Source organism: Carcharhinus amblyrhynchos, chromosome 11 (assembly GCF_965287045.1).
Source record: "Carcharhinus amblyrhynchos chromosome 11, sCarAmb.v2.hapA, whole genome shotgun sequence".
Taxonomy (NCBI): domain Eukaryota; kingdom Metazoa; phylum Chordata; class Chondrichthyes; order Carcharhiniformes; family Carcharhinidae; genus Carcharhinus; species Carcharhinus amblyrhynchos.
In genome coordinates this window covers 45688368-45716031 of record NC_137334.1, presented here as the reverse complement: position 1 = coordinate 45716031, position 27664 = coordinate 45688368, and the positions used below count along the sequence as shown (strand labels likewise).

At 40.1% G+C, this 27664-nt stretch overlaps 1 protein-coding gene across 2 annotated transcripts in view; it reads left to right on the top strand.

The window, feature by feature from the left end:
* Window positions 1–27664, top strand: part of rapgef4a (Rap guanine nucleotide exchange factor 4a) — a 269450-nt gene that overhangs the window by 169920 nt on the left and 71866 nt on the right. For both annotated transcript variants that reach the window (XM_080198985.1, XM_080198986.1), the window contains 13 exons: window positions 3427–3533; window positions 4714–4835; window positions 8050–8233; window positions 8930–9014; window positions 12141–12201; window positions 12704–12780; window positions 13204–13350; window positions 16812–16927; window positions 18140–18228; window positions 20245–20286; window positions 22403–22493; window positions 23311–23461; window positions 27525–27613. In XM_080198985.1, the coding sequence (XP_080055111.1) occupies window positions 3427–3533; window positions 4714–4835; window positions 8050–8233; window positions 8930–9014; window positions 12141–12201; window positions 12704–12780; window positions 13204–13350; window positions 16812–16927; window positions 18140–18228; window positions 20245–20286; window positions 22403–22493; window positions 23311–23461; window positions 27525–27613 (1361 nt within the window). The remainder of the gene's footprint in view (window positions 1–3426; window positions 3534–4713; window positions 4836–8049; window positions 8234–8929; window positions 9015–12140; window positions 12202–12703; window positions 12781–13203; window positions 13351–16811; window positions 16928–18139; window positions 18229–20244; window positions 20287–22402; window positions 22494–23310; window positions 23462–27524; window positions 27614–27664) is intronic.

Below are 27664 nucleotides of genomic sequence, written 5' to 3'. Positions count from 1 at the left end.
GCGTTCCTGGTTTTCTCACCTCAGGCAGTACTCTGTGAAAATAAAGAGTTCACCCGCATTGCATGAAGTTCTTGCTGTTTAGTTGTATCACAGTCGTCCTTGACATCAAAGGAGCATTTCACAAATGTGACATCAGTGAGTCTTAGAAAAATCTCCACTGATTGGAGGCGTATCTAGCATAAACGAAGATGGATGTGTTTGTCAGAGGAAAAATATGTCAGCCCCAACATTGTAGAACACGTAGGACAGTACAGGCCCTTTGGCCCTCAATGTTGTGCCGAGCTATGTCCAAACCCAAGATCAAGCTAGCCCACTCCCTATCATTCTGGTGTGCTCCATGTGCCTATCCAATAACCGCTTGAACATTCCTAAAGTGTCTGACTCCATTACTCAGAGTGGTTGGGGTGTGGAATCCACTGCCTGCTGTGGTAAAGAATCTACCTGAGACATCCCTCCTATATCTCCCACCACAAACCTTTGTAGTTATGAGCCCTAGTAACAGTTACATCCACCTGAGGAAATAGTCTCTACATATCCATCCTATCTATCCCCCTCATCATCTTATAAACCTCTACTAAGTTGCCTCTCATCCTCCTCCGCTCTAAAGAGAAAAGCCACAGCTCCCTCAACCTTTCTTCATAAGACCTACCCTCCAAACGAGGCAGCATCGTGATAAATCTCCTCTGCACTCTCTCCAATGCTTGCACATCCTTATAGTGAGGTGACCAGAACTGCACACAATATTCCAAATGTAGTCTCACCAGGGTCCGGTATTACCCCACAGCTCATAAACTCAAACCCCCTGTTAATAAACGCTAACATACTATAAGCCTTCTTCACAGTGATATCCATTTGAGTGACAACCTTCTGAGACCTGTGGATATGAACCCCAAGATCTCTCTACTCCTCCACATTCCTCAGAATGCTGCCGTTGACCCTGTAATCCGCATTCAAGTTTGTCCAACCAAAATGAATCACCTCACGCTTATCAAGGTTAAACGCCATCTGCCACTTTTCGGCCCAGCTCTGCATCCTATTAATGTCTCTTTGCAGCCTGCGAGAGCCCTCCACCTCATCCACTACTCCACCAATCTTGGTGTCATCAGCAAATATACTAACCACCCTTCAGCCCCCTCTTCCAAGTCATTGATAAAAATCACACATCACAGTAGCAATTCCTCAGAACAGTGATCCTGGCCCAAACAACTTCAGCTGCTTCATCAATTACCTTCCCTCCAAAGTGGGAATGTTCAATGATTATTATGGTGTTCAGTTCCATTCATAAACTTTTCCAGATAAGAGTACAGCAAGAACTGAATAATATTCATACTTGGACTAATGGATGGCAAGTAACATTCACAGCACACAAGTTCCAGGCATTGACTTCTCCAACAAGCAATAATCTGGCCACTTCTTGCCATTGAATGGCATTACTGTCACTGAATTCCCCATCAGTGTCCAGAATCTGAACTGGACCAGCTACACACAAACTGTGTGCAACTGGTCCATAGACTATGACTTTGGCAATGAGTAACTCACCACCTGACTCCCCAAAGTCTGTCCACTATCTACACACAAGTCAGACATGTAATAAAATACACTCCACTTGCCTGCATGAGTGTTATTAATAGAATCATAGAATTCCTATAGTACAGAAGGAGGACATTTGGCTCATCAAGCCTGAACTGGCAACATACTATCCCCCATAACCCCACGTATTTGCCCTGCTAATCTCTGTGGCATGGGGGCTATTTAGCATAGCCAATCAACCTAACCCGCACATCTTTGAACTATGAGAGGAGACCAGAAAAGCCCACACAGACAATGGGGAGAACGTGCAAACTCCACACAGCCAGTGACCCAAGGCTGGAGTTGAACCCAGGTCCCTGCAGCTGTGAGGCAGCAGTGCTAACCATTGTGCCACCATGCCACCTGTAACTAATACTGATGGTCATGAATTAAAATTGGTTGTGAAAGAAAGGAAGAATCTGCATTTAGCACCTTTCATTTCCTCATAATATCCTTGAGCACTTTACTGCAAGTTAAGTACTTTGGAAGTGATGCTAGTGTTGTAACATAGGAAATGTGGCAGCTAATTTGTGCTCAGCAAGATACTGACTAGGTAATTTGTTTCTAGTGATGTTGGTTGAGGGATAAGTATTGGCCATGACTTCAAGGGACATCTCAGCCAAAAGGCCACGCGCTCCAACTGTGCACAGTAAGAAGTCTCACAACACGAACAGTGCAGCACTCCCTCAGTAATGTAGTAGATGAGGACCTTGATTTTGTGCTCAAGTCTCAAGAAGGGCTTAAGCCAACAAAGTCGTGACTGAGCTGAGAATGCTACTAGTCTGCCGCAGCTGGATGAATATGTCAGTTTTATGTCACCCAAAGTGAACATCACCGTGCTCATCTCTGCCAATGAAAATAATACCAGGCTGCTTTATCTTCTCCCTCACTTAACCTCCTGAAAGCCTGAACCTGGATTTGTATCATCGACACCCTCATGAACCAGAGTATCCCTTGTTACGATTGGCTGATCTCGAACTGTGCACTGACTCCCAAATGAGGTTTCACCAACCACCAGTGGGGGTGAATTTGGTCACAACAGTTGTACAGACCAACTGATGACAAATCAGTCGCCTGCTTTACAGATGTCTAGATTTTCTATCCACTGACTACAATAGGAAAGAAAATGGGACAGACTGTAACCCAGGCTGACAATTCACTCCCATCCCATTAGTACAATCATCTCCAAGATCAATTTCACCCCAAATATATTTTTAAAAAACCCAGCTCTCTGCTGATACAATCAAGATCATCATTCTCTCTTACTGCAGTATTTCAGCACTATGCTGAGAGGCTCAGGGGTTTACCAAGATTACCCCCAGATCTATTTGATCACTAGATCACAGCACTGTTTAATCCACTGATCGATGATAAACCACACTTAGTTGCTCCATCAACACTAAGTTTAACACAATTCAGAACAAAGCAGGCTGCTTAATTGGCAGTCCATTGCGCCACTAGTGCATAGTGACAGCAGTGTGTTTTATCTAGAGAATGCATTGCAACAACTTGCCACAATTCCCTTGCCTGCAACCTCTATCGCCTACAAGTAGAAGGGCAGCAGACAAATGGGAGCATCACCATTGCAAGTACTCCCTCAAATTACCCACCATTTTGAATGGGAACGATATCACTGTTCCTTCACTATCACTGGTTCAAAACGAGAACTCGTTCCCTACACCACATGGACTGCAACGCTTCAGGAAGGTGGTTCATTACCACCTCCTTGGAGAAATAAATGTTAGCCTTGCCAGCAATGTACAAATCCCAGGAACAAATTATGAAGAAAAGATTTATATAATCAAATATATTCAAGTGACTGGTTTCTTGGGACTTTTTAACTTTGTTCCTTGCCAGGTTCCATCTGAAAAAATCCCTCGAGCTGGGAATATTTTACGAAATGCGATACTGTCTCAAGCACCTCATATGATCCGAGATCGGAAATACCACTTAAAAACCTACAAGTGAGTATAGTGCTAATCATTTTGGAAATTAAATCTTTTTCATTCATTTCTGATGAAAGCTGGAAGTAAGCAATGCCAATAAATTTAAATCTATTGTCAACATGTGTCAAAGTAAAGATTTATTACAGCAATGAGAGTAGAATGATAGAAGTTCTCCTTCCCAGTCCATGCTCTTTATTCCCTTCACTCACATTGACACAGGGAGCATCTGACTGGTGCTTTCCCAGAAGGTGAGAAAAATGAGTGGAGACCTTGTATGTGACTCCTGTTTGAAGGGTGGCATTGCTGAAATTTGCAAGCCTCACCCTACTGCTTGTTTCCTTGACTGCAAAAGATGGATGGGGAGCCAAATTGGAAGAAGGGGAAAATGGAAGAACTATGCATATTAAAGGAAAAAAATGTATATTATTCTTTATGAACTCAATTTTCATATTTTTGATGCAGTACTATCATTTCTAATGCTAAATTTGACTTGGTTTTAAAGGCTTTTACTTCAATACTTTTGCTGAGTTGAATAGCTTGTGGCTGAGCTGACCGTTCTGATTTGGCACCATGCAGTAAAGTACCTGAATCTCATTAATGGGTTTTGCCTCAGCAGTAATTATTTTATTTGATGCTAAATGCACTTAACCATGTGGAAAGGAGTTTCAATTCATTTACATATTTTTGTCATTGCACCAGCATCCGACACAGTGTGCCAGACAGAAGAAAGATTTATAGCCAGCTGTAGTTGGAGCTGTAGAAAACCTCTGGCTATAAACAGGCACTGGAGTGACTTGGGGAAGAGGCTTACTCAGTGGCAGCTTTTGCCTGGCCTTCATCTGTGTGGCAATTGCTATTGCATTAGAATGGCAACTGGGATTTGCCCACACATCATACCCATCTGACTCTGTAATGAGCTTCACTTATACTGCCAAGAGCACCAAGGTAAAGGGAAAAACCTGGAAATATGCCAACTTAAATGTGGGATAACTGCAAATGAAAAGTTTGTCACTTGTGATTTCCACTCGTGGCAACATTTTAGACTTGAGTTTGTCTGAAACTAAGCTACAGATAAACATCCTCATGCTTGTTGATTTATGGCATTTAATTTTAAGGGCTATTTTAATGTACAGGATTTCATTTTTGAATTAATGTTTTATCTTGGATAATATCTGAAATTATGTCCCCTTTTATCTAGGCAGTGCTGTGTTGGCACAGAATTAGTGGACTGGATGATACAACAGACACCTTGTGTCCATTCCCGTGCACAGGCTGTAGGAATGTGGCAGGTACTCCTTGAGGAAGGAGTCATGAACCATGGTAATGCAATTATCTGTTTTAATTACAGTATCATTGATGTACTGTTAATAAATATATTTGGTTGCCTTACTTGGTTGATTATGGACTTTTATTAGGAGGGCAACATGGTGGCACAGTGATTAGCACTGCTGCCTCATAGTGCCAGAGACCCGATTCAATTCTGGCCTTGGGTGACTGTCTGTGTGACGTTTTCACATCCTCCCTGTGTCCACGTGGGTTTCGTCCTAGTGCTCCAGTTTCCCCTCAGTCCAAGATGTGAAGGTTATATTGATTGGCCATGCTAAATTGCCCCTTAGTGTCCCAAGATGTGTACGTTAGGTGATTAACGGACTGGATAATGTGGGGTTGCGGGGATGGGCCTGGCTAGGTTTGCAGTATTGGAGAGTTGGTGCAGACATGATGGGCCGAATGGCTTCCTTCTGTACAGTGGAGATTCTGATTGTGAAGTGCACTATAATGTGTAATTAAAATTTGTGCCCCAAAAATAATTTCATTCATTCATTCATTTATCAATATTTCAGACATGTTTACAAATCTCTAGATCAACTCATTCAAAAGGATTTTCAAGAGGAAAAAGTGAAATCTCGGTGCAAAAACCTGGGAAATTCTGACAAACTTATGTAAATGCTTTGCACAAAGTATAGCCAGCCAAAAAGTGGTGATAGAGAGAACCAGGTGATAAATGGACCTTAAGAATTCTCCAAAATTTCTGATGCCCTTGTACCCATCCTGCACCTGCATAACTGGGTGCAGATGATCCAAAAATACATTCCTTCACTTTATTGACGGAGGTGAACATGAAAAGAGATATCTATGTAAAAGGAAGTATTATGAAGGTGGTTAAGAAGTGAGTGAAAGGAAGTAGTGACTGGTTGTTAGCAAAGTCATTTTGGCTTTGAAAATCAACTCCAAGCATTGCAGTAATTGGCACCGATCAGTTCTGATTTCCATAAAATACTTTTAAGGCATGGAATATAAAGGGAATACGTTTACAGGATGTATCATATAAGGGAAAAGTATCATAGCCAAAGCATTTCAGAAGGATCTACATGGTGACCCTAAGAACATAAGAACATAAGAAATAGGAGCAGGAGTAGGCCATCTAGCCCTTCGAGCCTGCCCCGCCATTCAATAAGATCATGGCTGATCTGTCGTGGCTCAGTTCCACATTCCCGCCCTCTCCCCATAACCCTTAATCCCCTCTCATCAAAAACCCGTCAACCCACGTCTTAAAAATATTTAGCGAGGTAGCCTCCACCACTTCAACGGGCAGAGAATTCCAGAGATTCACCACCCTTTGAGTGAAGAAGTTCCTCCTCAACTCCGTTCTAAACTGCCCCCCGTTTATCTTGAGGCTGTGCCCCCTAGTCCTACTATCCTTTCTGAGCGGGAAGAGTCTCTCCACCTCTGTCCTTATCCATCCCATTCATCATCTTATACGTCTCAATGAGATCTCCCCTCATTCTTCTAAACTCTAACGAGTACAAGCCTAGTTTATTCAGCCTCTCCTCATAGCTCAACCCCCTCAACTCGGGCATCAGCCTAGTAAACCTCCTCTGCACTCCCTCCAAGGCCAAAATATCCTTGCGTAAGTACGGTGCCCAAAACTGCACACAGTACTCCAGCTGCGGCCTCACCAATGCCCTATACAGCCGCAGCAAGACCTCCCTACTTTTATATTCAATCCGCCTCGCTATGAAGGCCAGCATCCCTTTCGCCTTCCTGACCACCTGCTGCACCTGCAAGCTGGGTTTTTGTGACTCATGCACAAGGACCCCGAGGTCCCTCTGCACCGTCGCCTGCTGCAGTTTTTTGCCACGTAAGTAATAATCCTTCCTACCATTATTCCAAAGTGGACCACCTCACACTTGCCAACATTAAATTCCATTTGCCATTTCCTGGCCCATTCGCCCAGCCTATTTAGATCCTTCTGTAGACTCTCCACACCCTCCGCACAATTTGCCGTTCCACCAATCTTGGTGTCATCAGCAAATTTCAACACCCTACACTCGGTTCCCTCCTCCAGATCATCTATATAAATGGTAAATAGCTGAAGCCCCAGCACCGACCCCTGGGGCACTCCATTAGCCACCATCCGCCAATCCGAATAGCACCCATTGACCCCCACTCTCTGCCTCCTATTTGACAACCAATCCTCTATCCACCCTGACACCCTACCCCCAACTCCATGTCCCCTGACCTTCTGCAATAACCTCTTGTGAGGTACCATGTCAAACGCCTTCTGAAAATCAAGAAAGACCACATCCACCGGCTCTCCTCTATCCACCGCCCTAGACACATCCTCATAGAACTCCAGTAAATTTGTCAGACACGACTTCCCTTTAATGAAACCGTGCTGCGTCTGCTCTATCAAGCAACTCCTCTCAAGATGCCTCGCTATTTCCTCCTTGATGACGGATTCTAACATTTTACCTACAACAGACGTTAAACTAACCGGCCTATAATTCCCTGCCTTTTGCCTGGCACCCTTCTTAAACAACGGCATAACATTAGCCGTTTTCCAATCTTCCGGCACTTCCCCGGAATCCAGCGACGTCTGGAAAATAACCACCAAGGCATCCTGAATTCCCTAAAATGATTTTACCCAACTCCTGCTGTAGATTCAGCAGGAAAATGACAGGACACAGTTGTTTGGCACTTCCTGGTCAGTTTTCTAACCCTCCACTTTACTGGGTTAATGGTGCTTGGCAGCTAAGCGGGGAAGAGGGCCTGAGTAAGATACTCTGTTAGAGAGTTGATGCAGACTCGATGGGCCGAATTGTTTCCTTCTGCACTGTAGGAATGTATGATTCTATGGTCTTATGGAGATGCATACAATACTAAATGGAATACATATGAAATTAGAGCGCTATTGAGCGATGACTACAAATCCAGGGGCTGGGTACAAACAGGTAACAGGCATGTTCAAGGTTCATATGGAATACATCATGTGAATAGTGATTTATACCTGGAACAATTTTCAGAAACAACAGAATAATCTCTAATTTTTCAAGAGAGCATTAGTTGTCATTTTCTGTTGAAAGGTGAATTAGATGTGACGAAGGATTTTGCGCATCTATGTTTATCTTGCTGATCTTTGTGATGTTGCTGAAAATCTGGTTGCTTAAAACAAATAATTTGTGGTCATTTTTTTAAGAATAAATAATGGACTAGAAGACTGATTTTAATTTCTTTTAAACCATTGCTGTCGTAGTGGACCAAGAGCACAATTTCCAGGACAAGTACCTGTTTTATCGTTTCCTTGATGACGAACAGGAAGAAGTCCTTGCACTGACAGATGAAGAAAAGAAAGAGTGTGATGAGGAGCTCCAGGAAACCATGCTTTTCCTTTCTCAGATTGGGCCAGATGCCCATATGAGAATGATTTTACGAAAACCGTGAGTAAAGTCAAATAAATTGTGCCAACACGTAATAGGTAGTTTAAAATTTAAAATGGAAATCTATTGCTTGATGTGTCGATGTCTGATTGCAATCTTAGTGTTATTTTGTTTGGAGATGATACATCAATGCATAAAACTCTAACATTTGTCTGAGTTCCTTTTCACTTTGAGTTTAGTCATTTATCTCCATCAGAATAATCTTACATTTGTTGTAGTACTTGCGCAGATCAGATGTGTTTACTTTGGAAGCTTTGCAGGAGCCACTGTTTTACAACATTATCCATGTTAGACCCTCACAAATGGATGGACGACAGTGCTAATTTTACCAGGTTCACCACTCATCAGCTATTACGTCCATTTCAGCTTTTCACCTTTTGCAGTTACATAAATTCAAACAGTGCCTTAGTATTTTGTAAAGCAGGGAATATTCAAAATGTATATTGTAAGTAGCACTGAACCTGAGTGAAGTACATATTGATCTGTTTGTGTTTATAAAAAAAAATGCATAACTAAATGATTTAAACCAAATTGAGCTTTGAGATTGCGATGTGATGAAAGCCATGTCATGCTTCAAATGGCCTTCAGTTTCTTGAGGCAAAAACAGTAGGGAAGTGTTTCCATTGCATGTGGTCTAACTAATGTGTTTTTGAATAAATTTACTTTTTAACTTGTTTTTTTTTGTCTAATTCACAGACCAGGCCAGAGGACAGCTGATGATTTAGAAATCATATATGAAGAGTTGTTACATATTAATGCCTTGTCTAAACTTTCTACCACAGTAAGCTCCATTCTTCTGATTTCTGTATTGTTGTGATCCTAGACCTTACCCCAAAGTTTTTGATAAAATCCAGTAAGAGATCAAAGTTTAAGATTCAAGACACTTGCCAAGAGATTAAAGCCGCAAGTTTCCATGACCATTTGAAATGCCATAGCATAAAAGGCTAAGATGCTGGAAAATGGGATTAAAATAGATACTTGTTTAATGGCCGGCACAGACACATAGGGTTGAAGGGCCCCTCTGACTCTATTCCATGGATTTTGAATAAGTAAAATAAACTTTAAAAGGTCAAAAAGGTAAAACCATTTTCAATATCCACCCTGTACTCTAATACTCAAGGTGACTGAGGTACATGAACTAACAGGATAATTGTGGTCGAACACAACACTCTGTACAAGAAATAGCAAATTCAACCAAGACAGATCCCAGTTTCTCAGCAATGCACCCAAACATCAGTAAACACTTGAGCCAACCAATTCCATTGAAACTCTGTTTCTCTCATAACTGACTTCAAATATTTTACTTTTTGAAGATCAAGCCTCCGAATTCCCACAAAACTGCTGCAACTCTGACTGCCTCATCAACTGCCCATCTCCTAGATCTTCAATCTCATCTCCTGAAACTCTGTCCCCTTGGATTTCCGAGCACTCTAACCTCTACTGGATGCAGTTTCAGCTGTTTAATAGTTGGTTATCTTCACCACATTCGTGCTGCCCCTGAATTTCACCACGCTCCAAACTTCCCAGCTACACCAAGCTATAAATAGTTCCCATTTCTCTCTGAGCACCAATGATTCCACAGTAGGAACTCTCACAACACCAGGTTAAAGTCCAACAGGTTTATTTGGTAGCAAAAGCCACTAGCCTTCGGAGCGCTGCCTCTTTGTCAGGTGAGTGGGAGTTCTATTCACAAACAGGGCATATAAAGACACAAACTCAAATTACAAAATAATGGTTGGAATGCGAGTCTTTACAGGTAATCAAGTCTTAAAGATACAGACAATATGACTGGAGAGAGCATTAAGCACAGGCTAAAGAGATGCTCTGTTTATGAATAGAATTCCCACTCACCTGTCAAAGGGGCTGTGCACCGAAAGTTAGTGGCTTTTGCTACCAAATAAACCTGTTGGACTTTAACCTGGTGGTGTGAGACTTCTTACTGTGTTTACCCCAGTCCAACGCTGGCATCTCCAAATCATGACCTCCAATTTTTCCAACAGGGAGCCAATAACCTGACACCGTCCCACCCCCACTCAGACTTCTCATGGCCCAGAGCAACACTTCTGGAACCTGCTAACAGCAGAACTTTTTTTGGTATGGAACTTTCCCCTGCTGTCCAACACTCACTCTTCCAGCACGCGCACATAAGTTGAAACCCTAGACGTTTTATGAGTTCCATCTATCTCCATGATGATACTGAAGATTACATAGCCATCGAATGTTAGAAGATATTCATTCATTGTGGGATCATGTACATTTTAAACTGAGTGAGAAAAAGTTACTGATTAACCTTGCTGACTTGATACAAATGCTGGAGGGAAAGGAAATGCAGCACAGCTTGGACAATATTCAGGTTTGGGCTGGCAAGTGGCAAGTAACATTCATGCCATATGAGTGCCAGGTAGTGACCACCTCCAGCAAGAGAGGATCTGACCATTGCCCCTTGAAATTCAAAGGCATTACTATCACTGAGCGTTCCACCATCAGCCTCCTGGGCGTTACCATTGAACAGAAACTGAACTGACCAGTCATATAAATACTGGGGGGCTTTTCCCATTCTGTCCGTCACAGAAATTAGAGTAGGTGGGACATAGACCATGCAAAGGTCCATTGATCTTGGGTGGCATTTTCGGGCGAGCACAGCTGGAAAATCCCACGCACTGTGTCTCCAAGAGCAAATAGGTGACTAGGAAAGCGGTAGCAATCTCCTAATTCCCACACCTATACAGCATTCAAAGGCACAAATCAGAAATGTGATGGAATACTCCCCATTTGCCTGGATGAGTGCAGCTCCAGCAACAAGCCAGAAGCCAGACATCAACCAGGACAAAGTGGCCCACTTGATTGGCATCCCATTCACAACTGGTTCACAGTGTGTACCATCTACAAGATATACTGCAGGAATTTGCCAATGCTTCTTCGGTAGCACCTTTCAAACCCATCTTGAAAACGAATGGTGGCAAACATATGAAACACTATTACCTTGAAGTTCCCTCCAAGCCACTCACCATTCTGACCTAGAAATATATCGCCATTCCTTCATTATCACTAAGTCAAAACTCTGGAATTCCATCCCTTACTGCACTGTGGGTGTACCTACACCACATGGACTGCAGTGGTTCAAGAAGGCAGATTTCCATCAGCTTATCCAGGGCAATAAATGCTAGCCTAGGCAGTGATGCTCACTGGTTGTGTTGGAAGGTATATGCTTGGAATGCATACCTCCTTTAAATATAAAAGTTTAACGATTGGTTTCAGTTCTATACTTTGTCACCTGGTTGTCTCTTTCTTTCTCATCTTCTCTTCCCTCCTTTTCCTTTTCTGCTCCTGTTAGGGGCCAGTTCAGAAACTCCAAGGTATACTATGAAGTTAATCTAAATCCCAACTTTTTGTTTTAATTTTGGTAATAGTACGAGCATAGGTTGCTTCGCTCTGTGATTCTATTGGCTAACAGAAAGCTTTTATTAAAATAAATTTTATTTAAGAATATAGTCAAAATGTAACAAAAAGAATTACCCTAACTTCTACCAATTGAAATACTTAAACATGATCAGGTATAATTTTTAACTGCTAGCTATCTGTATAATTCCAATTTAAGCAATATCCTCACAGACATAAATCCCTCTTCAGAATCAGTTAGCATAAAACATATAGGCTCATGTGATTACAAGACTTGCAGCATTTTAACATCACTGGATAGAGGTACAGAAAGACACCACTGATTGAACCGGGACCAGAAGATCTGCCGACATGAACAGCCATAGAATTCAGGCCAATATAAAGTTTACTTATGGATGTTTTTCAAATTGAAGTGTTCGATGTTTTTTACATCTGCTTAATAAACTGGCGCTTGTCTGCAGTTTGAGTCTTTCAGTGATTTTTTTTTTGAAACTTGGTTCATTTCTAGGTGAAACGAGAGCTTGCTGGCGTTTTGATATTTGAATCTCATGCCAAAGCAGGAACAGTTTGTAAGTATTGAACTAATCTGAATGGTTTTAAGGGAGTAAATGTTATACCTGTATCTGAAAGGAAAGTGAAAAAAGACCTTTTTAGGCCAAGTTTGAAGAGCTTTACAAGGGGTTCAGTAGAATATCAATCCGCAAGATGTGATGTGAATATATAGTCTGGTCAGCTAATCGTAAATAAAGAACAAAAAGGTGCTTGAAATACTTCAGTACAGAAGCATCTAAGGAGTGAGAAACAGGGTTAACATTTCAGATGGATGACCTTTTGTCATCTAATCCTTTTATAAACCTGTTTGAAAACCAACATTAATATTACATACATTTCAGAATGTAATTAGTAGAATCAGATAGAGGTGATAAATATGTGAGTGATTAAGCATTGACGTATACTGATTCACCATCAGACTGTGTACAGTTAGCATTTTCAGTATAGCATGTTAAAAGTGAACTGCCTTGACAGTTTTGTGCAGCTGAAATAGGATGATTGTTGCTTTCATATTTACAGTGTTTAATCAAGGGGAAGAGGGCACTTCATGGTATATTATCCTCAAGGGCACAGTGAATGTTGTCATCTATGGCAAGGTACAACTTTCAATTCATCAACTTTTATAGTGGTTGCGAGGAATCACAGACCTACACAATTATGATTCTAGGAATATTGAAACGAGATTAAGTGAACACTCATCAAGGTCATACAAGTTGTTTCTGGGATGTTGTATTTTGAATTTTGTTATATCTATTAAAACTGAGAAGATGTGTACAATCTTGTTCATGCCCATCTTGTATATAATTAACTGTAGTAGATTTATAATCATTTTAATTCCCTGCAGCAATTAAAATGTAAATGAACCTCATACTTTCGCATCACGATTTACTAGGTATTTAAGGCACCCTTTCATTAAGTATAAAAGGAATTTGGGAAAGAAGTATATAATTCTTAGCAGTAACAGTGAAGGTTTGTAAATTATTTGGCTGAAGTGACTTTAATCTGACCCATTATTGCAGGGAGTGGTCTGTACATTACATGAAGGGGATGATTTTGGGAAGTTGGCTCTGGTGAACAATGCTCCAAGAGCAGCCTCCATAGTGCTTCGTGAAGATAATTGTCATTTTCTACGGGTCGATAAGGAAGATTTTAACAGAATCCTTCGAGTAAGAGGCTTTCTGATACAAGCATGCATTCAGAATCTTGTTGACTGAAAAGTTATTTGTTTTTGTGAAGGCATTTACAAATGTCTTGTATGGTATTTGGAAAATTTATTCACGTACTTTGAAAGAGTCAGAAAATAATCATCCATGATGTTACGTAATTTCAGTAATGAGGTTATTGTGGATAACATGCCTCACGTTATTTGAAAGCATTCTTACTGAATGCCAAGTCTCTGATTTCAAGAAAGCAAGCATTTTAATTTTGACATATGTTTCTAATAGAAGGAAGTTTTGTAATGCTTACTGTGAGTATTTTGCAGCAACAGAGTTCATGTTTTGCTCCAAAAAAAATCTCCAAGTTTTAAAACAAAATTGTGGGTTTTTTTGTAATTTTTTAAAGGCATAAAGGGATAGCATGGCTGTTTGGAATCCTGACAATGTTGGGGAGAGATTGATCTGTTCTTTTAAAATACTTTCAATAACTCTTTTTGAAAAATGAACAAAATGTTCAGGCAAGACTGGATGTACTTCACAGCATCAAGCAGCTGTAATTTTTTTTAAAAATATTTAGTGAATACAAGAAAATGTATACTTAATATGCATTAGTCAGTGGAGAACCATAATTGAAAGTTAGTGCCAAATAGACTTAAACAAAAAGCAGAAGGAAAATTGATGGCATTTATGATTTCCATGGAAAAGAAGATTAGGTGGTTTCCAATAATGGGCACCCAACTCAGATTACCAGTTTTACGCTCCGGCAGTAAGGTGAGAATTATTACCCTTGTATTTAGAACCACAGAACTGGCCATGTATTCATACCAATGTGGGAAACTTGCAAACCTAAAATATATTTCTGACTTGCCTATTACAAATTTTATTGGCATTGTGGCAAACACTGGGCAGGATTTTCCAGCCCTTCCCACCAATGGGATCTTCCAATCCTGCCAAAGACAGCCACCTGTGGTGGGTTACCCAGCAGCAGGGCAGGTGAGTTATGGAAAACCCACAGGACACAATCTTATGAAAAAGAATTCTAAGTGCCAAACGAGCGAGAAAAGGGGAGAGTTTCAGTGGGCAAGTTAAATGCATTTCCACTTGGAAATAAGCTGACGTATTAGTGAGAGGCAGCATGGTTTTGTGAAGGGGAGGTTGTGTCTCACAAACTTGATTGAGTTTTTCGAGGAAGTGACGAACATGATTGATGAGGATAGGATAGTGGGTGTTGTCTACATATAGACTTCAGTAAGGCCTTTTACAAGGTCCCTCATGGCAGACTTGTGCAGAAGGTAAAGTCGCATGGGATCAGAGATGAGCTGGCAAGGTGGATACAAAACAGAGGGTAGCAGTGGAAGGGTGTGTTTCTGAACAGAGGGCTGTGACAAATGGTGTTCCTCAGGAATCAGTGCTAGGACCTTTGCTGTTTGTAATATATATATATATATATAAATGATTTGGAGGAAAATGTAACTGGATTGATTAGTAAGTTTGTGGACAACATAAAGGTTGGTGGATTTGCGGATAGCGATGAGGACCATCAGAGGCTACAGCAGGATATAGATCAGTTCAAGATTTGGGCGGAGGGATGGTAGATGGAGTTTAATCCGTACAAATGTGACATAATACATTTTGAAAGGTCTAATACAGATAGGAAATATACAGTAAATGGCAGAACCCTTAAGAATATTGATAGGCAAAGGGATCTGGGTGTACAGGTACACAAGTAACTGAAAGTGGCAACGTAGGTGGAGAAGGTAGGCAAGAAGGCATGTGGCTTGCTTGCCTTCATCGGCTGGGGTTTTGAGTTTAAAAATTGACAAGTCATGTTGCAGCTTTATAGAACCTTAAGTTAGGCCGCAGTTGGAATATAGTGTTCAGTTTTGGCCACCATACAACTAGAAGGACGTGGAGGCTTTGGAGAGGGTACAGAAAAGATTTACCAGGATGTTGCCTGATACGGAGGGCATTAGCTATGAGGAGAGGTTGGAGAAACTTGGTTTGTTCTCACTGGAGCAATGGAGGTTGAGGGGAGATCTGATAGAAGTCTACAAGATTATGAGAGGCATGGACAGAGTGGATAGTCAGAAGCTTTTCCGCAGGGTGGAAGAGTCAGTTACTAGGGGGCATAGGTTTAAGGTGTGAGGGGCAAGATTTAAAGGAGATGTATGAGACAGATATTTTACACAGAGGGTGCCTGGAACTCGCTGCCGGGGGATGTACTGGAAGCGGATACGGGAGTTACTTCTAAGGGGTGTCTTGAAAAGTACATGAATAGGATGGGAATAGAGGGATATGGTCCCCGGAAGAGTTGGGGGTTTTAGTTAAGTCGGGCAGCGTGATCGGTGCAGGCTTGGAGGGCCGAAGGGTCTGTTCCTGTGCTGTAATTTTCTTTGTTCTTTGTTCTTTGAGTTTGAAAATGCAATCTTCGGACACTCCATCAGGAGGGTGCAGTTGCAGAGCCAAAGATTGCCAGTGAAGCTGGCTGCAGACTGCTTGGGGTGCCATTGGGCAGGTGCCCAATCTCCAAGTGAGTTACCCTATGGGCATTGCCTGGCCATGCTAATAATGTTAATATTTAAATTGGCTTTGCACTCTTTTGAAGCCATCTCGCCAACAAAACAGTGCCGGTAAGATTGCATGAGGCGAGAAACCGGGCATGAATCCAACTCTTGGCCTCTCTCATAATCCTACCAGCTTGCTGTGCTGATTGACCAATGTGGCAAGCCAGTAAAAGATCGTGGCTGTAGACTTTGGTGAGACAGACAGATCCCATCAGCAGCCAATGGCTTGTTGTCTCCAAGCTGAAAAATCCCTGCCAATATTTTTGAATTGTGCTAAGCAGCACATTGATTTTTTGCAGTGCTTCTTGATTTGTAAAATCTAACATGTACAGACTAAATTATTCATTAGCTCCCGTGCTTCATGAGAGTCACAACCCAGCAAGAGGGGTTAGGGGGTGAAGAATCCCTTCCATCTATGTTTATGTCACTGAATACCCTGGAATAAATGTAATGGATTATTCAGATTTTATGCTGCAGTTTTGACATTAAATAAAGGGCAAGCCCACAGCTCGCCAAAGAGTGATTCGTGCTGATCATTATCTGCAGCAGGATTATTGTCTGCCCCATAAACTTTTTTAACCTGTTATAAATCCAAAGCAATATTTTTAGAAGTACAGAGTGTGCTGAATTAAAAATCTTTTCAAAGCTTTTCACCAGAGGAAAACGTATTTAACCATTTAACAGCTAACCTGTAGCATTACTTTTTCATTAAGTTTTAACACAAATGACATGTCTTGCATACTTTGTAATAGAGTAGCAACTGCTAGTGAATGATCAATATTAAAAGACCAAAAACAACTAGTTAAATTGGGCAATAGGTAAGGAATGCTGTGCAGTTGGAGGAGAAAAAAGAATTCATTATGACAGACATTTTTCTTATGCCTTCACCATCCCCATGCATTCTAGGATGTTGAGGCGAATACAGTAAGACTCAAAGAACATGGACAAGATGTATTGGTTTTGGCAAAGATCCCAATGGGTAAAGGAGCTTCCAATCAGGGAAGCACGCAGATTCAATACAAGTAAGTTTTTCAAACCACTACATTTTATGTTACTTGGGGTCTAATTTTGGCAAAATTGTTCAAGCATCAATGTGTGCTGCCGTGAAGGCCTGAGAGATTGGTCAGAATTCTCCCAGTTTTGAGACTATGTGCCATGTCAGAGGTGCAAAATCCTCCAGCCCCAATGACATTAGTTATGCACCCAGTTGATTCATATTGTAGTCAGTGGTGGGGCAGTCCTGGATGGCATGTCCTCCGCTGTTGCGTCTGGGCGTTATGTTGAAAAAGCGTCCAACGTCACTGACCCACTATTGAAGAAAGAAGGTCAACTTCCTGAAAATTAAGGTGAATCTCCAGGAAAGTTCTGAGGCTGGTCCTCCAGGCCACCACACCTGATCTGGAAAGCCCAACTGCAGATGCACCTTCAATCCATTATTATGGATCTTCCAGGATTGCAGGGAGGTAGCCCCAGGCTTTGTTCAGTTGAGTCCAGGCATCTGCATGTCACATTATGTGAACATGTTCCATGTTAGAATTTTATTCCCACTAGTATTGCAGAGAATTTGGCTTGGGGTCTGACTTTCAGTTACACCAGCGGAAGATCCTGTGGTAAATTCATGCTGGTGTGGAGCTTATTCCTGACCCTGCTACCACGATCTTCCACCACACTCACCACCAAACACTCCAGATAATTCTGTCCACTATTTCAGTTCATCACTGTCTCAGTTTCACCATTATAGGAAAGGAGCGGGAACAGTGCAGTGACGGTGAAGTAGCGGTAGAGTAAAAGGAGACTATTTTCTTATTGTTTCCCTCCCTCCAAAGCACTTGCTGCGCAGCTTAAAATAACAATGATTATGGCCTTTTTAGTGGGATAGCCAATCAGTGTGTAATAGGAGGATTTAATTCCGTCAAAAGTAATTAAGATGTGATCAATTATAGTGTAGAATTTGACATCTTGCTCTTTTTACCTAGTCCAGGATTTTATAATCATTATTTTGAATTGGCTCCTATTTCTGATGTCACTTATGGCAGTTGCATGTTTTATACCATATGAACAAATTAAATTCAGCTAATTACTGTCTAAGTCAACATCTTGATTTTAATGATTCCTTTCTTTAATTATCTTGATAATCTGTTTAGTCCTTTTTTAACGGGAGGTTAATTATAAAGTCCACAGTAATTTAAACTACATTTTCTGTGATTAATCAAGTCATTTTTTCATCTCTCCAGATACACTGTGATGGCAGGAACTCCAGAAAAAATATTAGAACATTTTCTGGAAACCATACGGCCAGATTTGCCTGCTAATGAAACAACAGGTCCTATTTTTAACACAATAAATACATAAATTTAACTGGTTTCATGTTGTTGCTTTTCAACCTTGACTTAATGTAGGAATGTGGTTTGAATTTCTAATATTTTTAGTCTGTTTTATGGTTAAATAAATTAAAGATCATTGTTATATCAAAATTGCCATGTCTATTTTGAAAAACCATTAAAATAATCATTTTCCGATTTTTTTTTTTCCTATCGGAAATTTCATTCTTTCCATTTATTGTAATGGATCTTTCATCCAGGTAATAGATTATTTTCTTTGATATGTTCCACATTTCTAAATTAAGTACCATGAATGTTCTGTGTTTTCAACCTTAATTTGGCTGTTATTTAGCATCCTTGCTTCTGAGACAGAAGGTTCAAGGCTTACCTGAGGACTGGGGGTCATTAGGGGGAGGCAGTGGTATTGTCACTGAACCCAGAGACCCAGGGTAATGCTCTGGGACCTATGTTCAAATCTCACCACAACAGATGATGAAATTTGAATTAAACAACGATCTGGAATTCAAAGTCTAGCGGTGACCATGAAACCATTATCGATTATTGTAAAAACCCATCTGGTTCATTCATGTCCATGCTTGGTCTGGTCTTGCTGTGCATACAGACACACAACATGGTGGTTGACTCTTAAATACCCTCTAAAATGGCCTGACAAGGTCCCATGAATGAACAGAAAACAAAATTGGCAAAGCATTGTGCAGCGATCTGTCCTTAGGATGAAATTATAGATCGATGCCTGTTTGAACGTTTGCGTGAACATTAAATCCAAGAACACTGAAAGCCAATTGACTGCCTCACTGACTGTTCTGCTGATCACTCTGCAAAATCACTGCTACATTTGCTTCTAGAGGAGTCACTAGACTTGAAAGTAATTTACTATATGTGAAACACTGAGATAATAAGGTGCTGTTTAAATGGGAATCATTCATTATTTTAAATTGTGTATTTTTCATCCTAGCTTGGTTCTGTATTGACAACATTGTTTTTGACTATTTATAATGACTATCCCTTTCCATTTTTTGTGAATGAGGGTATAAGCATGGAAATGTTCGGCAACATCATCCGGGGATAGTATGAAGCTTGGCTTGATTGTTAGCTCTCTCAGTTGGGTCATGACATTGTGGCTATAAATCCCACTCTAGGCAGGTAAAGGAGAGAGTTGAGATAAGCCTTAGCCACAGTTTATCCATGATCTCCTTGAAAGGCAGAAAATACTTTATTGAACTAAATCACTTCTCTAGCCTCAAATAGAAATTGGATGCCTAATGGAACAAGGGGAGTTAATTTTGTCCACCCTGGAGACTAGTGCTACACATAATTCCTTAATGATGCTGCTTAAAATTGATACACATGAAAAGAACATGCAGAAGAAACATTTTCCCTGTATTCTGTGTCCCTTACAAATTTTAGTAGGTCACTTTCATGTCGTGTGAGACGAGATGCTGCTTTATTTTTAAAAAGTGTTAATTTAATATGATTCAAATTCCTAAAAAATGGACCTGCTGCTGGTTTTAAGTATGCACACTGGATGATTCCAGGATGCCCCACTCGAGTTAGCAAGTGATATTCTCCCAGTGCCAATGAGCATGTTCACATGCTATTTTTAATATGAAAAGAGGATGTTGAACAATTGTATATCTAAGTCCTTTTGTCTGGAATTACATGTAGTAGGCCATTAAATTAAACAAAAGAATATCTGCATTTGGAGTTCAAGGACTGTACTTCAGTGTTTATGCGGCAAGTTTGATGGAAGAGGGAAAATAAAAGTCAGTTGTAAATACAATTTGGGATTTTCATTGTAACTTCATTGCCGTGCTAATGTAAGACTACTTGGGACACTAATACATAAATTTGATTGTAATTTGTCTTAAAAATATGTTTATAAAGAAATAAAACACTTGAAAATGATAAAATAGAATTATGATCACATCTATAATGGATGACGTATTTGAAGTTTCTGCCATTGTTGAGGTATGAATATTTTTTCCTCTCTTTTTCAGGTGTCCCTCCAACCTGGCCTCTGACTGAGAAGAAGGGTGAAGGTGAGCATACCTGTTCCCTGTTTCTGCCGATGCATAATCATTCCAGCCACAAGTAGGCACTCTACAGCAGTTCAGCAAAACATGCTTCTTTCCCATTATTCTAATGTTGAGTTCTTCACCCATGTGAGCTATTCCCTAATTTCACAGCTATTACTGGGAACTGTGAACATGAAGCTATATCCTTTAACTCACAAAATAGCATGTTGAAGCATCATTATTTCCCACGCAAAACCCATTGTGCTTTCACCATTTTAATCATTTTTATTTCTTAATGATTAAATTCGCTCTTGACTCATCCTGTATATTCCAGCTCTGCACCAGTTTGATCACTAGCAGCAACTAAACAGGTTTGAACCATCCATCTCGTTGTTTATCCCTAAAATGAATCAATAACCATTTGATATGCACCTAATAACTACTTGTATCATAAAAGATCATAAACAAAACAACAGTTTTGAAATACACTTGAACATAATGGACTCTTCAATCTAGCATTGAGTCCAATTTTAGCTCTGCAAGCGAATGGGTTTTGAACAAGTTAAAATCTCAACCACAGTGTCTCCAACAATAATTTTCATTATGTTAAGTTATAGGAACATAGCACAGAAGGAAGTCACTTAGCTCATTGTGCCTGTGTTAGCTTTTGAAAGCACAGTGGTACTTAGTCGCACGTCCCGCTTTTTGCCCATGACCCTGTAAGCCCCTCATCCTCAATGTCCCTTTTAAAATTATTTATGGAATGGTCTACCAGTGACACCATCATGTCTGGTCCCCATTTGAGGGGGAGCCCATCAAATTCAATTAAATTGCCTATTGAGAGGCACCATACGTGATCCTTGCCAGTGAGAACCTTCACCGGTGAGGCCACAGAGGCAAGTGAGCCCTGGACAAAGTCATCATGGGCTCACCTGTAATATTTAAATTCGAATCTAAATAGAATTTAAATATTACAATCAGCCCCACAACAGGCACAAGACTGATCGCGCCAGATGTTTGGTGCCAGTAAGATCGAAAGACAAGAAATCGGGTTTAAATGTGATTCCTCGGCTGCTTAGAGACCTTACTGGCTTGCCCCACCCATTAATCGGCAAGGCAAAATAGTAAGATTGCGGCCACCAATTTTCAGCCAGAATCTGACACCGATTTTTGAGAAAATTCTGTCCGTAAAGTGCCCATTTGATACCTGTTAAATCGGAATTTGGAACAGTTTCTGTTCCTCTGGCTTTTTGTCACTTTAAGATGCTATATGAATGCAAGTTCATAATATGTGCTATAGGACTCTAATTTGCATTCATTATTGGGGCTTCACAGGAATCTACCATTAATTGCAGCGGTGCTAAGTTGTAGAATTGGTGTGAAAGCAATGGGAAGTGGCATTGCTGCATTTTAAATGTTCTCTTGCTCTTTTGCCAAGTTGAGAATGTTAATCCTCTTCCTGTTTTGTATTTCTCAGCAGAGTTACTTTCAGAGATACTATACCACAGCATTCCAACACTGGCCTAGTTTGTGTGAAATAATCAATATAAATCAACTTTTTTTTTTGTGGCCTCCTAGAATCATAGAAATATACAGCACGGAAACAGGCCCTTCAGCCCAACTCATCCATGCTGACCAGGTTTCCTAAACTGAACTAGCCCCATTTACCTACATTTGGCCCATATCTCTCTCAAGCTTTCCTATCCATGTACCTGTCCAAATGTATTTTAAATGTTGTAATTGTACCTGCTTCTACCGCTTCCTCTGCAAATCATTCCATATACACACCATCCAAAGACCTGATTCCAATTTGTTGAGACCAGCATGAAATTGAATTTTTGTGAAAGTACATAGGTTTGACACACAATTCTGAAGGTACTTATTGAATACAGCCAGTTCTGTTGTACAGTTCCACACTGATCAGTTTGACTACTTGTGCGATTAACTATGAAATACACAATTTTTACAGGGCAAGGAATGAGAAATTATTTTAAAGTGAGGTACAAAAGTAGACTCAGAGTTGCTGAATTGTTTTAATGAGTTGCACTTTCAAAATTATTGGAGTTATTTGCCATTTAGGATTCCATAATTTTAATTTTCAAAAGGATGTTAACACTTTTTTTCCACATTTTGTTTTCAGTGTTTTTGACAGATTCTAGCCTTGATGACTTTGTTCTGATGCACTGCATTTTTATGCCACACAGCCAGCTTTTCCCAGCTCTTATGGCCCAATATCCTTTTCTTGTGTTCCTTTAAAAATGGATGCTAATTCTTCTCTTCCCTTGGATCCTAACACTAATTGTTCAAAATAGAGTACTTTGTGCAGGATTTAAAAAAATATATTGATGACAGTTGCAGTTATTACTGAGATGCTTGATTGAGACATTAAATTTTCAGAAAAGAATAAGAATTACAGGTGAGTGCTGTGCACAAAATATCTGTATGAGCCTTTGATTCTGACAATTATGTACAAGCTCTCAACATAATTGCAGCACCAAAAATAGACTTCAGTGCTAGTGTTAACCCATTCCATGCTGGAATTATTTAGCAGCTCAGGTTGCTTTAAACTGTTTTCTGTATTATTTATTTGAAATCAGAGAGCAGGTTTCTGCCTGCTGTTTGGTGACCTGGTTATATCGGGAGGAATATCTTACAGAAGAAAGATAAATGCAAATGTTATTTGACACTGCCGTTCAAAGTTCTCTCCTACAGTCAAGAACATACAGTTCCTACCAAGCCAACATTGTCATTATCTTTCATTACGAAGACTGACTCACCATGTAATCTAGTTTTCTTAACATAAGACTGATTTTGTTGTTTTGCTTTGTCTTCTAAGAAGAAAGGCAAATAAGTAAGATGCATTTGTGTTTATAATGCTTAGAATTTAAATGTTATCTCTTCTGCTCATTTTTTTAAAATCTGTTCAATGATGGTGGTGATAAATCACTGGAGAAGACCTTGGATCCAATAACATGAGACCAGGGCCAAAATAATGGTCTGGCAAACACTCTTTCATACATGAAGTAAATTTCCTTAATCCATGTGCACTTACCATGCAGAAGCATTGCAAGGCACAGAGCAGGAGAAAATGGACTACGCTCTCAATAACAAGAGACGGGTCATCCGCCTTGTCCTACATTGGGCAAATGTACATGCAGATCTCATACAAGAGGAAGACACTGCTGTCACATTTCTTGAAGTGAGTGCTGTAACATGAGATAAATACATCCACAAGATTCGTTGCATAATTCTAGTGGATACAATTTCTGCTAAATGAATAAACGTCAATACAAAATTTTATTAATTAGTACTTACACAATAACAACTCTTGGCATTTTATTTCCAGTATTTTGGACCAATATTAGACCCAAGCTAGGCAAACTTCTTGTCTTCATTTCAATCCCGCATGCTGTATTGACAGAAGATATCATAGGGTAAATTTCAACTTACCTTTGGCAATTGTTGTCGTCCTCCCACTGGCTAATTTCAGAATGACCTGGATAGAATAGCTATTCTTGAAACAAATGGTTTAAGTTAAAGATGCAATACAAGGTAGTCACTATAATCTTTAATACTATAGCTGACCTACTGCCTTTGATTCAATCATTCTTCTAGAGCAATCTTCTGCAAACTCCAGGGACAGGATTTTCCTCGCATTAGGAAGCAGTTTCCCAATCCCCAATCCCCAATCCATGCTGAAATGTATATTTTCAAGGAAGTGCTTCCTTAAGTGAGATGCATCACCATCGAATTAAAAATGGTGGATGGGCTGTCGGAGCTGAAGGGCCAGTCAAAGACCTTCTACTTTGAAAGGAACAAAAAGCTGCAATAGAGGCCTAATGGACAGGGTGCTTCAAGACGAAGGCACTGTCTTTTCAACTTCTTTGAACCTGAATTTTAAAAAATGGATCATGCAGCTGGGCCACCACTATGGGGAGAAGTGGGTGCCTGAAAGGCAAGCCCCTCGAAGGGTGGCCTGCAGCTGCTGCTGTACCAAAACAGGAAGGGCTTCTGAGCGTACCTGGAGTACTGGTTGCCTAGTTTACCAACAGGTGGCCACCTCAAGACACCTAATCTGGCTCCCACCACCTGCTGGGACCGGAGGCTTATCTGAAAATTCCCATCAACCTCCTTTTATTAGTTCTCAGTAGGTTCTTAGTGTTAACAAACTGCCATTTGCGACCAGGTAATCATGCTGCTCTTTCCATTCCACTTTGCAAAAGTGGCCCAGAGCCAGATGGAGCCAAGGAATTAACAGAGCTTTTTTTTGTGTCCCCTGTCTTTTCCAAATATCCCTAGCGGGAGCTGAAAATTGAGGCCCAAGACTGTTATGAATAGCTCTTGCACATTGTCATAAAAGAGCTAGTGATAATAGATGCCATGATGTAACTGCACTTGGTTGAAAGCTGTTAACAGAAAATGTTTCTATTTCAATGGCTGCAGCTAGTGATCCCTCTGTCTTAATTTTTTTTTCATATAATAATTAGTTCAACTGATGTTTTATTTGGCTCATCTTTAAACTAGATGACTGAAAACCTTTGTTTCGAGGTAGGCCTGAATTTTTGTAAAGATGGAGAGTGTCTTTGCCTTAGCCAACATGGCATCAGAGATTTGATTCCACTACACTGGCCCCAAACTTGGCGTTCATTATTTTTGGCAGGGATCTTGGGAGAAGGGATGTTGTAGTTTCGTACATCCATGGCTCACTGACACAGCTATACATTGAAAAGTATAACTGCCTTCAAACAGATTCAATTTTCACTCATGAGGTGTCTAAAACATGACTTCTGGGCTTTGCACTTGAGAAGGTCTAAAGCTGTCAGAGTTACTTGAAGAGGTGTGTATTTTATGGATAGGCGAGAGTGTCATTTTTTGGATCCGGGACATCCTTGGGAAAGATCAAGTGCCCTTTGGAATTGTTCAAAATAGGTATGAGTGTGTGTAAAAAAAAAAAAGAATAAAACCATTGGAACAGTCAAGTTGTTAAGGCATTTAAATTTTCTGGCTTTTGTTTTTAAACCGCAGGTTGCTTTTTTAATTTGATCAGTGCTTGCTGTTTCACTGTCTGACTGACATAAACTTGAAGACTATCGTATGGCAAATGGCAGGGAAGTGGAGTTAGGATGAGATGGAAATCAGCTGTGATTGTACAGAATGGTGGAGCGGAATTGAAGTGCTGAATTGCCTCCTTGGCTCCTAATTCCCATGTTCCTATGCTGCATGCCTGATTTCACAACCTATCATTATCACAATAGGATGCCTGTCAGTTCAGACTTTGGTTATAAAGTCATGCATATGGGGGTTATGATTTAAAAAAATGCTTTTGTAAGAGATTAAGTTGTTGTTGGAGGAATGTGAATGTAGTGAGTAGGTTTTTAATCAATGAGTTTTTTTTAACGTAGCTGAGTCATCAGCAGACACTTAGAACAATGTTATATTTCACCTGAGCATGAGGTCAAAGGTCTGCTCATGGTGGATACTGAATGAGTTGTAATGGAGGATGTAAGGACAAATGGAGGTGGATGGAAAGCACTGGTTGGCATGAATTGGCACTGAGTTGGCCTTGGGACTATGAAATGCCATGGCATGTGTGGAGGGGGACAGTTTGTCATGGAGGACATGAGGAGCCATGGAGGATGGATGAGGGCTATGAGATGGTATAAATTGGCACAAATTGGGCAGGAAAAATGTGGAGGCTGAGGGGTGAAGGCTGTTTGTTTTTTTTTGTTTGTTTTAATGCTTTATTCACAGCTGGGCCAAAGCATTGGACTTTCAGACAGCCCACCTCCAAGCTGTTTCCAGGGGCAGTGGGTCTGACTCCTGTCCCCAAAATGAAATTAGAACATCCGGGGCACTTTCTCCTGAGGCAGAATTGCAGAGACAGGAAATTTCCCAACTCAAGAGCAAAATTTCCAGCATAATTGCAATAGGGGGCAATTAAAGTTCCTTATTAAATGAAAGCCCAGAAAACCTCTATTGACATGATTTTTTTTTTAAAATTGACTACTTTATTGTCTTTGTTTTTAAGATCCCTAACACCTAGCAACAACAAGCACTGTAGCTAACCTCCTGTGCTTACACCCAACATGAGATTGAATATTCTATACATACCATTATCTCCGTTTTAAATTATTTTCTTTCTTTTCCCTCTCCATCTACAAACTTGGAATTCTGTAATTGTAGAAATGTACAGCCTACAGTCCAATAATGGATTAGCTGTATAGTACATCCATGATAAACTAATAATATCAATATTGGAGTCTGCAATGTTCGTTTCATCTGGGTTAATCCTATGTATTATACATGTGCCTAGTCTTAATGAAAAGGAGAAGCAATGAAAACATTGTTCAAGGAAAACTAACCAGTTTAACACTAGATGGTGCACATGTTTCAGCTGTGGAACAAACCTTACACTACAAATATACTTTGACTCCTTTACAAGCAAGGGTGTAGGTGGAAAATTATCCATCGAACTACACTGCAGACACCATATTTGTACAAATTAGCAACATACAGGGTACTACCAGTTTGGAGCACATTCCAATATATGGTGTAATAATATTTTAGGATTTGTCAGCAAGTAGTGTTGTGACAAATAGCACAAATGCAAGATGCCGAGGAGATGTTTTTATGAGGGGTGATCATCTCTTGTGATTTGATGAAACAGGGTGATGAAAAATTTGATGAAAAAGCTTGGACGTAAGTAAAATTGAAGATGCATTATTTTACATGTTTTCAACTTGTCAACATTTAAGTGTCATGCCTAATTCTCGTTTCACAACAGGGCATATAGATAGAACACATCCATCATCTTTGCATGGTGCTTTAATTTGGAGGCTGAAAAGAAGTAGTGGAAGGAACGTTTTTTGCGTTCAAATCAGATATTCTTCAAACTGCTTGAAATGAAAGTAAACTGATAATTTCATTACTGAGAAGAATCTTTATAATTTCAAACTGAATACATGTTTGTTTAGAAGATAATGCAGATACCATCCCATTAATTATATAAAAATCACTGCACTATATTAATATAATTTTGAATGCAGTTCAATATCTGGACGAATGGATTGATTAATGTGAATGGACAAAATGGTTTTAGGTGATTGCATTTAAATACATAATATTGTTGTCAAAGTGTGGAACGATTACATTGCAATAACCCAAATGACACTTCTTGCTAACACAATTGAGTAAGATCTGATTTCTCATAGATTTAGTACTGCACGCTACAATTTTGTAACGGTAATTCTCTGATTTTGCAGGAATTCTATGTGTCTGTATCAGATGACTCACGAATGATTCCTACCCTGAAGGAACAGCTCCCGGAATTGGAGAAACTGGTAAAACAGAAGTAAGTTTTTTTTAAAACATCTATAGTTAGCAAAGTTTGTGTTTTATGTAC